Consider the following 12,907-nt stretch of genomic DNA (forward strand, 5'->3'; position numbering starts at 1 on the left):
CTTCCCTAGAGGCTCACTGGTAAAGAATCCACCTGCTTGCCAGAAGTTTGTCCTGAATCCCTACAGTGCACCAACTCCCATGCCAGGCACTGGAATGTGGTGTGGAGGGAAAGAAATGAAGAACCCAGAGTCTGGCGGTGGTAGCTACTCAGTTTAAGCGAACTGATCATATAAAGAGCAAAAAGACACGGTGTCTGCTCTCTAGGTGCTTGGTCTAGCAGGAGGACACAGAATTTCAGAGCTAGGGCTTTGTCTGCATGTCGTCTAGTACAAACCATAGAGCCCTAAAGCCCATGCTATGCAATAAGAGAAGCCATCACAATGAGCAGCACCCACCTGCCACAGCTAGAAAAAAGCCCTAAATAAATAAATAAAATTATTTTTTCAAAAAATTTGTCCATTTGCACTCTTGGTGCAAATTTCTGGATGATACTCCATTAAGATTGTGCCAGTCTACCTCCTGATGTGAAGCGTGTGAGAGCTTTTTTCCCCGCAACTTGGGCAGCACAGGGTGTTATCGAAATTTTTTATCTTTATCTATCTGATTCAAAAAAAAATGAAAGTGACTTCATGCAGATTTGTATGTTTCTCTCGCTCTGACAGGTGAATCTTTTCACATTTTATAGCTGCCTATGAAGCAGAAGTGGAAGAGGAAGTCCTCAAATTTTGTCCTGCCCTGGCTGTCTCCGTGGTGGGCAGTGAGTGACCCATCTTGGGAGGTGACCCCAGGGAGGTGCAAGGAGGCCCAGAGGTCAGCTTGTCAGGGGCTGTGCTTCTGAAAATGCTCAACTCCCTCTGTTCCCTCTGATCCTGGTTCTCCTCCTCCTCCCAGATGGGCTGTCTCTATCATCTTCTCCCATCTCTGCACCCCTATAGGTCACCCCAAATCTCCCACACCCCTTCCTCAGGAAGCCCTTCCCCTCTTCCTGCCATTTAACCTTTCCTTGGCCCAGAGCTTTTGGAAGGCTGGGTGAAGGTAACATCCAGCCCTCCTGCCTGGTCCCTTAAGACATCAGGGAAGGATTTCCCTGGTGGTCCAGTGGTTAAGAATTTGCCTTGCAATGCAGGGGACATGGGTTCGATCCCTGGGCAGAGAACCAGGATCCCAGATGCCTCGGGGCAACTAAGTATGAGAACTTCAGCAAAGACCCAGTGCAGCAAAAAAAAAAAAAAAAAAAAGATAGGGAAAACACTAGAATCTCAGGCTGTCTCAGCTAGTCACTCTGTATTTGGGTACTTAGCGATGGTCAAGCCCACACGCCTCATTGTGGGTCAGAGTGCAGAGTGAGTGTGTGCTGATGTGCATACGTTGGTGTGAGTCATATGGATGTGTCTCTGAGGCAGCATGGACAGACCTGGGCTGGAATCCCTACTCAGCCTCCAATCAGTGCCCTGCCTAGCCGATTGGAATCAGCCAGGAATCTGCACAGTTCCCAGGAGCAGTTTCAGACCCCTGCCTGGCTTGCTGAGTCATCTCCTTCTGCACCTACCTCATTCCTTCCACTCCAGCCATTTGTCCTTTTCTCTACTCCTTGAACAAACCAACTTTTTCCTGCCCCAGGGCCTTTGCTTTGGCTGTTCCATCTGTCTGGAACTTCTTCAGGCTCCTCCTCCTCCAGGTTGCAGGTCAAGTATCACTTCCTCAGAGAGGCCCTCCTTGAGCACTCTGGAAGCATGGTGCCCCACCCCAGTCCCTGAGGTCTGTTCTAAGCCATGCATGCATGCGTGTTCAGTTGTGTCTGACTCTGTGACCCCATGGACTGCAGTCCGCCAGGCTTCTCTGTCCATGGGATTTCTCAAGCAAAAATACTGGAGTGGATTGCCGTTTCCTTCTCCAGGGTATCTTCCCAACCCTGGGATTGGACCCGCATCTGCTGTGTCTCTTGCATTGGCAGGCAGTTTCTTTACCACTGAGCAACCTGGGAAGCCCTTTCTAAACCATAACTCCATCTTATTTTATTCATAGTACTTGTCAAGGTTTGAAATGATCTCTGTGAATTAAATTGCTGTTGCCTGTCCCACCTGCCCCCACTGGAAGGAAGAAACCCTGAGGGCAGAGGTGCTGCCTCTCCGTGTCTAGAACACAGCTGGGCACCTTCTACGTATCCAATTAATAACTGTTAAATGAAGGAATGCAAAGTGCTCGGCACATGCCTGACATATAATAAAAGCTCAAAATTGTATGATTATATAAAGGCTAGGGGCTAATATGATTATATATGAAAAATAAGCAACTTTGCTCAGCAGTGCTTACAGTGAGTCCCGTGTGATGCTATGTCTTGGGAGAAACAGAGATATGAGACCCAGTGGATGCTGTTGAGGAATAGGTGATATAGCTGGGAAGACAAGGACTGAGGAAAAATAATTGTCGTGTATTGAGATCATGATGCTTTGAGTTATTCGAACAGCAAGATGGGAAGTGGTTATTATCAATCCAGTGTTTAAATTAGAAGCTGAAGGCCATGCCTAAGGTTACCCGACTGGTCAGGGTATCTCCAAAGCACTTAGCACAGTGCCTGTGCCCAGAGTGGGGACTCAGTGGCCACAGTGCCATTTACCCACCTGTCTGGGCCTCCCTAGAATGTTTCCAGTGCTTGGGATGCGGGGCACATGCCTGGGCACACCCCTTGCACGCAGGACTAGGAAGGTGACTTTGGGTTGCATGTGTTCCTCATAACTCTTGGGGCTCCTGGTGGAGAGGTGGGCGTTGAGAGCACCGGGGGCCTCTCTGTTGGGAGGTCTTTAGCCCTGGGGTCCAGCGTGTGGGCTGATAGGAAGGAGCAGCTTCGATGTAGGGCAGGGCAGGGGCAGGTGGGGGCTGGAAGAGGAAGGAGGAGGCTGCACTGGTGTTCACAGGCATTGGCAGATACCAGGCTGTGAGCTCATGTGCGCGCGCACACACACACACACACACACACACACACACATTGTAGCATGCTGAGGATTGCTCACACTGTCTGAGCCACTTTGTGGGTCAAAGGTCCTCCCAGGTCTCCAGCCTGACTGGTCTCCCTGGAGCTCTCAGCTTGGCAAGGCAGGACTGTGTCCATCCTGTTCACCGAGCATCCCCAGGGCCAGCCCCAGGCCAGCCCAGGGGAGACGCTCAAGGCTTGTAGAGAAGATAAATTCACCCCCTTCCTCTTTCCATCATTAACGTATTACCCCTTCCTTCACTCACCATTCACTCAAGGCCTCCAGGATGGGGCTGCGCTGCTCCCTCCCTCCCTCACACAGCCTGCATCCTCAAAGTGCCCTTTCGATTCCAGGTCCTGGCAGCTCTTCTGCCAAACCCGGTCCTGGACACTCCCCGGATGCACACCCAGTGGACAGCCTGGTTTCCTCCCTCCTTGTCCCTGCCCTTATCATATGTCCTGGGCCAGATACTTACGAAACCTTGTGAGTTCTTCCATCAGCAGGCTCCTGATGGCCTGATGCCCAGGGCCTGGCTTTGAATCATGTGCTCTGGGGCTTGGTGAGGCTGAGACAGGAAGTTTGCAGCCCTCAGTTGATGCCACCCCAAGCTGAGACTTGGAGCAGAACCAGAGTCAGTGGTCCCATCAACACACACACCCATGGAGCACACCTGTGAATGGACATGTGAGGATGTGGCCGGGAACAACACGTGATATGTTCAAGGTCATAGAGGATGTCAGTGTGGGAACCATGAACACAGTCGTGCAGAGTGTTCACTCATGAACACATCTGCACAACAGAAGAGAGAGACTCCACTTCCTAATATCATAGGACCAGAGCTTCAGTATCATCTATTTAGTAGCCGTGTGACCCTGGGCAGGACATTTCACTTCTCTGAGCCTTATCTTTACTTACTTACACACTGTAGATAGTCAATACATGTGGCAGCCAAAAAAAAAAAAAATCAATAGTAACGTAAGTGCAAATACACGCTGTGTCGGTATGTCTACAGAATGTCATCACAATAACTTATACCCCCACTGGAGTGCACGTGAATATATATTGGTGTACACCCACTCATGTAACATGCTTATCCGAAGGCTTGTGTATGGTCCCATCAACATGCATATGGATATATGTGTCTGTGAAGTCATTTTTTTTCTAACAGTGCACACCATCCCTGGGGTGGTTTTCCAGAGGATTTTCTCAGCATCTGCCACGGCAGGAATTGGTGTTTATTTGGGTAGACCCATATATGTTTGCCTTTGTCTGTGTGGACCTGTGAGGGATTCTGAGTACAAACCTATCCCTTATCAGGCCGACTAGCTGGTAGAATCTGTGCTGATTGGGTTATTTCTACAGTTATGGATGCCAGTGTTATGGAACATTCTAGAGCTGGGCTGTTTGGGTTCCGATCTCATCTGTGTGAACTTGGGCAGGATGCTTCAACTCTCTGAGCCAGTTTTCTTTTTTGGGAGTTGGAAATCATGGCAACTACTTTATGGATGTCTGAGGGCCAGAAGAGTTAGATAATGAGAAGTGGTGCGCACACAGCCCGCTGCAGACAAGCGCGGGGTGTGCTCCTCCCTGAGTCTCCCCGAGTCTGTCCTCTGTGATGCCACATTGCCCCATCCTTCAGTGACAGCAGTGGCTCTGCTGTCTGCCCACAAGGCTGTCCTGTCCTCTAAACTGTGAGGCCCTGGAGGGCAGGACCTTGCCTGAGTTATCTCCAATTAGAACCTGTGCATTGCCAGCTAATTCTGAACCACAGATTTCTGTTCTTCCTCGACAATAACTGGCATTTATTTAATATTAGGCATTTCTGGGTGTCAGGCATGGCTGAAAACTCCTCAAGTCTTCAAACAATCTCAAGGGATTGGTATCCTTGTTGTTCCTATTTCAGAGACAAAGAAACTGAGAGGTTAAGAAACGCCCAGGCTCATACAGAGACTTGAACCCCAGTAGACTGCCTCACTCTCAGCCCGCTCTCATTTGGGATGAACAGTTTGGGGCATGAATGTTGCTGAATTCCTGGCTCCTGGACTCCTCAGCAGGCTCTCACCCCACCTCTGCTAATACCTCCCCACCCCATGTGAATATCCTTTGTTTCTCTCTCACACCCTAGGGCTCTCTCAGCTCCCTGCCCTGGCACAGAGCCCCCAGAGGCAGACGGTATCTCCAGGTCACCCCTTCTTTGATCCAGTAAGGGGTGAGGTGGAGGAGCTCCCTTGAATCTGGACTTAAGAGATAAACACACACATGCCCCCCACCACCCCAGCAGGAATAAGGGGGGAGGTGCAAGCCCGCAGAAGGGAGAGACAGCCTCTGGGTGATGATGTGTTTGGTGTTTGGGCTTTGGATGCTGCCCATTAGCCTCCCTGCCTCTCCCAGGTCTTCCCACCTCAGAGATAAGAGGGCATGAAGGCTGGTCGGAAGAGATGGGAATACCAAACCACCTGACCTGCCTCTTGAGAAATCTGTATGCAGGTCAGGAAGCAACAGTTACAGCTGGACATGGAACAACAGACTGGTTCCAAATAGGGAAAGGAGTACATCAAGGCTGTATATTGTCACCCCGCTTATTTAACTTCGATGCAGAGTACATCATAAGAAACACTGGGCTGGATGAAGCATAAGCCGGAATCAAGATTTCCAGGAGAAATATCAATAACCTCAGATATGCATATGACACCACCCTGATGGCAGAAAGAGAAGAAGAGCTAAAGAGCCTCTTGATGAAAGTGAAAGAGAAGAGTGAAAAAGTTGGCTTAAATCTCAGCATTCAGAAAACGAAGATCATGGCATCTGGTCCCATCACTTCATGGCAAATAGATGGGGAAACAGTGGAAACAGTGTCAGACTTTATTTTGGGGGGCTCCAAAATCACTGTAGATGATGACTGAAGCCATGAAATTAAAAAACAGTTATTCCTTGGAAGAAAAGTTATGACCAACCTAGACAGCATATTAAAAAGCAGAGACATAATTTTACCAACAAAGGTCCGTCTAGTCAAGGCTATGGGTTTTCCAGTCATCATGTATGGATGTGAGAGTTGGACTGTGAAGAAAGCTGAGTGCCGAAGAATTGATGGTTTTGAACTGTGGTGTTGGAGAAGACTCTTGAGAGTCCCTTGGACTGCAAGGAGATCCAACCAGTCCATCCTAAAGGAAATCAGACCTGAATATTCATTGGAAGGACTGATGTTGAAGCTGAAACTCTAATACTTTGGCCACCTGATGTGAAGAACTGAGTCACTGGGAAAGATTGACGCTGGGAAAGATTGAAGGCGGGAGGAGACGGGGAAGGCGGGAGGGGAAGGAGGAGACGCGACAGAAGATGAGATGGTTGGTTGGCATCACTGACTCAATGGACCTGAGTTTGAGTAAACTCCGGGAGTTGATGATGGACAGGGCAGGCTTGGCGTGCTGCAGTCCATGGAGTCGCAAAGAGTTGAACAACGACTGAGCTACTGAACTGAACTGAGGCTGGAGGAAACAGCTTCCCTCAGGTGCAAGGAAGCTGTCAAACTGCTGAGTCACCATCACCTTTCAGGAACACTAGAGGGCACCCTTGAGGCAGCTATAAGCTGTAAGTCTATTTAGCGTCCCCGTGGAGAAGGCGCTGGCACCCCACTCCAGTACTCTTGCCTGGAAAATCCCATGGACAGAGGAGCCTGGTAGGCTACAGTCCATGGGGTCGCGAACAGTCAGACACAACTGAGTGACTTCACGTTCACTTTTCACTTTCATGCATTGGAGAAGGCAATGGCAAACCACTCCAGTCTTCTTGCCTGGAGAATCCCAGGGATGGGGGAGCCGGGTGGGCTGCCGACTATGGGGTCGCACAAAGTCGGACGTGACTGAAGCAACTTACCAGCAGCAGCATGGGCTCCTTGGGTTTCCAGGAGCCACTGAGGCCCAAAGCCTTGAGTATTCTAGTGTTGTTGGGTGGCACCCCCTACAAAGGCCAATCAGGTCAAGGTGGTTGATAGTGTTCAAGTCTTCCATAACCTTACTGATTGTCTACTTGTTCATATTGAGACAGAGAATAGAAATCTATGCCATGGCTTTGAAACTCTCTCAGGGAGGTCAGTGGGGTGACTGTAGGTCTCCTGCCATGTACTGGTTTTCCTGGCGGATTCCTTGGTTCATCCAGTGGGAAGGGTGAACCTGATTCCTGTTACTCCATCTTAACCAGAACAATTATATTATTTTTTAAATTTTTTTTTTTTTAATAACTTTAGATTTACAGAAGACTTGCAAACTCAGTAGCGGGAGCTTCTACATACCCTTCAGCCATGTCTCTTTGCTCTCCTGCAATCATTCACAGTTTCTTGGCCTTTCCTTGTTTTTGTGACCTTTACAGTTTTGAGGAGAGCTTGTCACATGTTTTGTAGAATGTCCTTCAATTGGGGTTTTCTCATAATTAGGCTGAAGTTCTGGATTTGGAGAAGAACCCAACACAGGTGAAGTATGCTTCTCATCGCATCATTTCAGGGGCCCATATGTTACAGGGAAGAACAAAAATCTAACTGAATGTTGGATCTGTTTCTTTTACTTTGTTTAAGCTATGTTGCTTTTGTTCACTAAAAGTATACTGTATATATACAATGGCCTGCTTTGGGGAACCCTAACCCTCTGCCTAAAGGTTAAGCCAAAGTGCCTTTGTTCAGGAAAACATTCTGACCCTGTCCACCTGTGAATGGCTACCAGAGAGAAGAAATTAACACATCCCCTCCCAGGACTGGCCATTCCAGGAGATACCTGAAAGATTTATGGACTTCCTCACCTCCTCTCCCTGAAGAAGGAATTCATAGGGCCTGGACTCCATCTTAGGCCTGTTCATGCTTATCATGCTCGGCCACCTTTCCAATGCGCTCTGAACTCTGTGTTTAGTGCCTATGAAAACAGCAACAGAAGGATAAGATCCCCTCCAGACAGGGGAACCTTGAAGATCGTATCTAGGTTACACATCGCCTAAGAGAAAACATACACTAATCACCCCTTCCTCCAGACAGGCCATAAATTTTTCTGTATCTGTCAGAGTGTAACCTCGGGTTTATTGATTGTTGGTGAATTCTTTGACTGTTTGAGCACATGAGCACATAGCACGTGAATGATGGGGTTATTGGGATTGTATTTTCCTTGGTTTACGTAAGTCTCAAGGAATTTGGAGTGGTGGGTTCAGACACGTACACATGGGGTATAAAAGATTTTCACAAATGCTGGTCGGGGTCCTTGGCTAAGAGGTGACTCTGCCTTGGGCCCGCCGGTGTAATAAACGGCACTCCACTATTTGCACTGTCCTTCTGAGTGAGTTTGTTTCCTGGAACTCATGGCTACAACACCCCTCTCTGCTCTATAAAAGAAATTGGCATCCAGACTCTGATAAGAGCGTTATTTTGAGACATTAGTCTGCCATCTTCTCCATTTGTCGGCTTTCCTTGTAAAGTCTTTATTCCCTACCTCAACACCGTCCCCTGAATTACTGACCTGCCGTGAGGCAAGCAGAGCAAGGCTGGACTTGGTAACATATAAAACCAACTAAACTTGATATTGGAGACACGAATGTTGATCATTTGCTTAAGGTAGTGCCTGGTAGACGTCTCCACTGTGAGGTCACCATTTTTCTCTTTCCACATTCAGAAAACAAGTTGCCGAGTCTGGCTCACACTCTAGGGGGAGGGGAACTAAGCTTCACTGCCGGACGGGGTGGAGGTCGGGGGTGTGGAACATCAAAGGACCTGTGGACACATGTTAACTGCCACTACCATCCCACCTATGGAAGTTAATAAATATTTGGAGAGGAGATACTTTGAGACCACGAGATCTACTGTTTAGCTTTCAAGTTTCACCCACTGATTTTAGCATTCATAGGTGGGTTTCACCCGCAGCAATGATTCCTGCAGTGTGCTCAGGGTGATTTCCCTATTTCTCTTCTCTCAATTCTTCTGCATTTATTAATTAAAAATTCTTCTGCAAGGAAGATCTGTACCTTCTCCCTTATTAAGTGTATTCAGTTATATTATTTTTAAAACGTTAAGATTAATTATTTTTAAAAATGTAATATTCACACCATTCAAAATTCAAAATGGATAAAAGAGCATGTGGTACTAGGGTCCCTCCAACCCCGATCCAGCCACCCAGCCACCCAGTCCCCAGTGCCCTCCCCAAAGGCAACCGAAGTCAAGAGAGATTTTACACATATACCAGCAATGTCCATACCGATTCTTCTTTTTATGCAAGTGGCTTAGAGGTGGTCATAGTGCTGCACCTGGCGCTTTTTCACCTAACAGTTGAACCTGGAGATCAGTTCAGATCAGTTCATGAAGTGCTTTCTCATTCTTTTATGTAGAGTCCCCGTATGTAAGGCTACCAGGGTTTATGAACTAGTCCCTGTCAATAAACACCGGTGCGTTATTTCCAAATGTTCTCTGTTACAATGTTGCAGTTCCAACATGTAGAACTGAACCTTCAGGTTTACCTGCTCAAGAGGTAGGGGTCTACTTTCTATTTGTATGTTGCTAAGCTGCCTCTCTTGTATGCTGTACCAGTTCACACCCCACATTAATTTCCTGGGGTTGCTGCATACAAAGTACCATAAATTAAAACAAAAATTTATTGTTGCATAGTTCTGAGGCCAAAAGTCTGATGTCAAGGTGTCAGCAAGCCTTGCTCCCCTCTGAAGGCTTTGGGAAAGAACCTTTCCTCGCCTCTTCCAGCTTCTGGCTGCCACGAACAAACCTAGGTGTTCCTTGGCTTGTAGACACATCAGTGCAGCCTCCGCTTCCATCTTCATGTGGCTGTCTTCCCTCTGTCTGCGTCACATCCAAGTTTACCTCTTCTTTTTAGGACACATGTTATTGAATTTGGGCCCATCCTAATCCAGTATGGCCTCATTCTGACTTTATTATAGCTGCAAAGACCTTATGTTCAAATAAGGTCACATTCACAGATTCCAGGTGGATATGAACTTTGGGGAAACACTATTTCACCCAGCACACCCCCCATTAGCAAAGTATGAGAGTTAATCTCTTTCAACATTCTTCAGGGATTCCAGAGAGAGTTGGCATTATTGGGAATGAATTCTGGTTATTGGATTCTCCTCCGAAATGGGATGCTCTGTAGGGATGAGGCTATGGGGAGGCCTGAGACTTACTGGGGTTACAGACAAGTGCTGGCTGCCCATGTGGCAGGTGGAAACAAAAGATTACGTGACATAGATATTCTGTGTTGGAGTGGAGTGGCTCCGTTTTCTGGACAATCTTGTCCGCATGAAATTCTATCCCTGGTCCTAATCAGCTGTGAGAGCAAACCCAGAAGGTCAATGGTCACACATGGCAGCTCAGAGTCTGAAGCTGCCCCAGAAATCTGTCACGCGCAGTGCTCAGATTCTGAAGCAGATGTTTAAAGTGAATGCCACCTCATATAAAATCTTGGATTCCCAACTTCTCTGGAACAAAAAAATCTCTGAACACTGTTCACATTTCCACCTAGCAACAAACATCTGGATATACTTGCGAGCACTTGATGTTGTGCCCCCAAGTCTGAGCCTTCACACCAAAAGGCAACACAGTGCAGGGGCCCAAGCTGCAGCCTCAGGCCGATTGCCTGCACTTGAGTCCAGCTCTGCCCCTACTTGGTGGCCTTGGAGAAGTGGCTTAATGTCTCTAAGCCTCACAGTCCTCATTCATAAAATTAAGGTGGATCTATTCAACACTTTTCTGTTGAGTATCTACTAAGTGGCAGGCACTGTTGTAGGCACTTGGGATACGTCTGTAAACAAAGCAAAGATCCTTGCCCTTGTGGATCTCATATTATGGCATATTATAGACAGGTAACAAACGATGCTAGAACACGTAAGTAAAATTATCTGGTATTTGAAAAGTGATAAAAAATGTTATAGGAAAGCAAACACCCGGGGGGCCCGGGGAGCCGAGTCCGCCGTTTGGAGCGGGCGGGAGGGCGGGCGGGCACCTGGTCCCCGCTCACGCCCCCGTGCCCGCCCCCGCAGCCGCCGCGCCCGTGCGAGGCCTACCGCGCGGAGTGGGAGCTCTGCCGCAGTGCCGGGCACTTCCTGCGCCACTGCTACGTCCACGGCGAGCGGCCGGCCTGCGGGCAGTGGCGGCGCGACCTGGCCAGCTGCCGCGAGTGGGAGCAGCGCCGCAGCGCCGAAGCCCAGGTGAGGCCAGGTGACCCGACCCGGCCCGCCGAGCCCCGGAAGGCCGGGAACCAGAGGCGCCGGGCGCAGGGGGCGGGCCTGGAACGGGGGCTTCGGGCCCAGCCCTCCGCGTGTGCTTTGATTGGTATCATTCAAAGGTCAGTTTGGCAGCCAGGCTGGGAGAGGGCGTGGTGCAGTCACGGGAGTCCAGTCAGGAGTCCAGTCAGGAGGGGCCCTTGGTAGGGCCCCCTGGACGCTCTTGGACGTACAGGAGAGGTTAGAACCCGATCTCTGCCCTCCTGACTCCTACATCCTAGTCTGGCATACAGTGGTGCCCTGGAGCTGATGGGGCAAAGGGTGGAGCGGAGCTGTGAGGGTGCAGAGCTCGTGGGGTGTGCCAGCAGGACTGGCGAGTGTAAATGCCCAGTCCCTGAGCAGTGGAAGAGAAAGTTGGCGGGTCTGTGTGGCAAGAAATCAATAACTGATACACAGCTTGTAAAGATAGCTCTTATATATCAGTATGAGAAATGGATTTCACAGTGAAGTGGACAAAAGGCATAGAGAAGGGATTCACCCTGAAAGGACGTCAGATGGCCTGATACACATTTAAAATGACGAGGGCTGCCCGTGACCCGGTCTCCTTTGCAGCGGTCCCTGTGTGAAAGCGAGCGGGCCAGAGTTCGGGCTGCACGGAAGCATGGCCTGGTGTGGGCGCCCAGGCAGAGCCCCCCAGAAGACTGGCACCTCCCTCTGCCTGAGGACAAGGACAGGTGACCGACCCAAACAGTCCAGAGGGCCCCTGGGAGCTTCCGCCCTTGCCTCCAGCCTCGCCTGCCCTGCCGTCATCACCAGGCTTGGAGCCGGTCCACCCAGCATGCAGTGTCCCTGTGGGCAGCCAGGGAGGCTGTCCCAAGGGCTGGGCTCCTCAGACGAACCCTCCAGGGGCAGCTCTGACCCGTGGGGACACTTGGGGGGGAATGAGGTGGCCTCCCCACCGGCCCTGCTCTGGTGGCCACCACGCACCTTGGTTCTCTCCCGCCACGGCCACTCACTGCTCCTTCCCTCGGAATTTCACCCAGTCGTTTTTAGAAAACGTGGATAATATCAGAAGAAATTTCACAGGTTTGATTCCAAATAGAAACTGCAAATTACACCCAGGCTTTCATATTGAAAGTTAGATGCGGGCAGGGTTAGAATTTTGTACGTTTTTGTAGATGCTCTTAGAATACATGCCCTTGAACCAAGAACCCTCCTTTAGAGGTCTCTTTCTTCTGCTGAAATGGTGTAGCCTCTGGGGCCGCGCGGCCGGCCCACCACTGGGCACTGTTCACCCAGCCTGCGGCATCTCGGCGCCTCCCCCTGGGCCCCAGCCAGGGCACAGGCGTGGCTCCGCATCATGGAACCCGTTCTTGGGGGGCAGAATAACCCACCCCTCAGAAGGACGTTCATTATTGGGCCCCCGTGTGCCCCAGGAGTCCTCTGTGGCTGTGAGCGGTGGGGGTGCACGCACGGGACCCCCGGAGCAGAGGAGAGCATAAAGAAGGCGCAGGGTGCCCCTTCTGGCAACAGCTGAGCCCATCAGCCGCAGCTGCAGCTCTGTCCACAGGCATTTCTGTGCGAGGAGAGGGTGGCATGGCTGGGTCCTCCCGGGTCTGAGACCCCCCGTGGGGGGCTGTGTGCTGGGAATGGCAGCCACCCCCTGGTTCCCGGGATTCGTGCGGCAGGGCGCAGGCACCATGAGGAGCCCCACGCCTGCTCGGATGCTGAGCGTGCCTCCAGTGCAGGGGAACATGCCTGTGTCAGGCATGTCCACGCCCTGGGACCGCACACCCAA

At 50.1% G+C, this 12,907-nt stretch overlaps 1 protein-coding gene across 1 annotated transcript; it reads left to right on the forward strand.

The window, feature by feature from the left end:
• The first annotated feature begins 10,759 nt into the window (after nucleotides 1-10,759).
• LOC138416867 (synaptic plasticity regulator PANTS-like) lies at nucleotides 10,760-12,320 on the forward strand. Its single transcript, XM_069546354.1, has 3 exons — nucleotides 10,760-10,771; nucleotides 10,927-11,094; nucleotides 11,722-12,320. The coding sequence occupies exons 1-3, from the start codon at nucleotides 10,760-10,762 to the stop codon at nucleotides 11,845-11,847; spliced, it is 306 nt and encodes a 101-aa protein (XP_069402455.1). The 3' UTR covers nucleotides 11,848-12,320.
• The last annotated feature ends 587 nt before the right edge of the window (nucleotides 12,321-12,907 follow it).

Source organism: Ovis canadensis, chromosome 13 (assembly GCF_042477335.2).
Source record: "Ovis canadensis isolate MfBH-ARS-UI-01 breed Bighorn chromosome 13, ARS-UI_OviCan_v2, whole genome shotgun sequence".
NCBI lineage: Eukaryota > Metazoa > Chordata > Mammalia > Artiodactyla > Bovidae > Ovis > Ovis canadensis.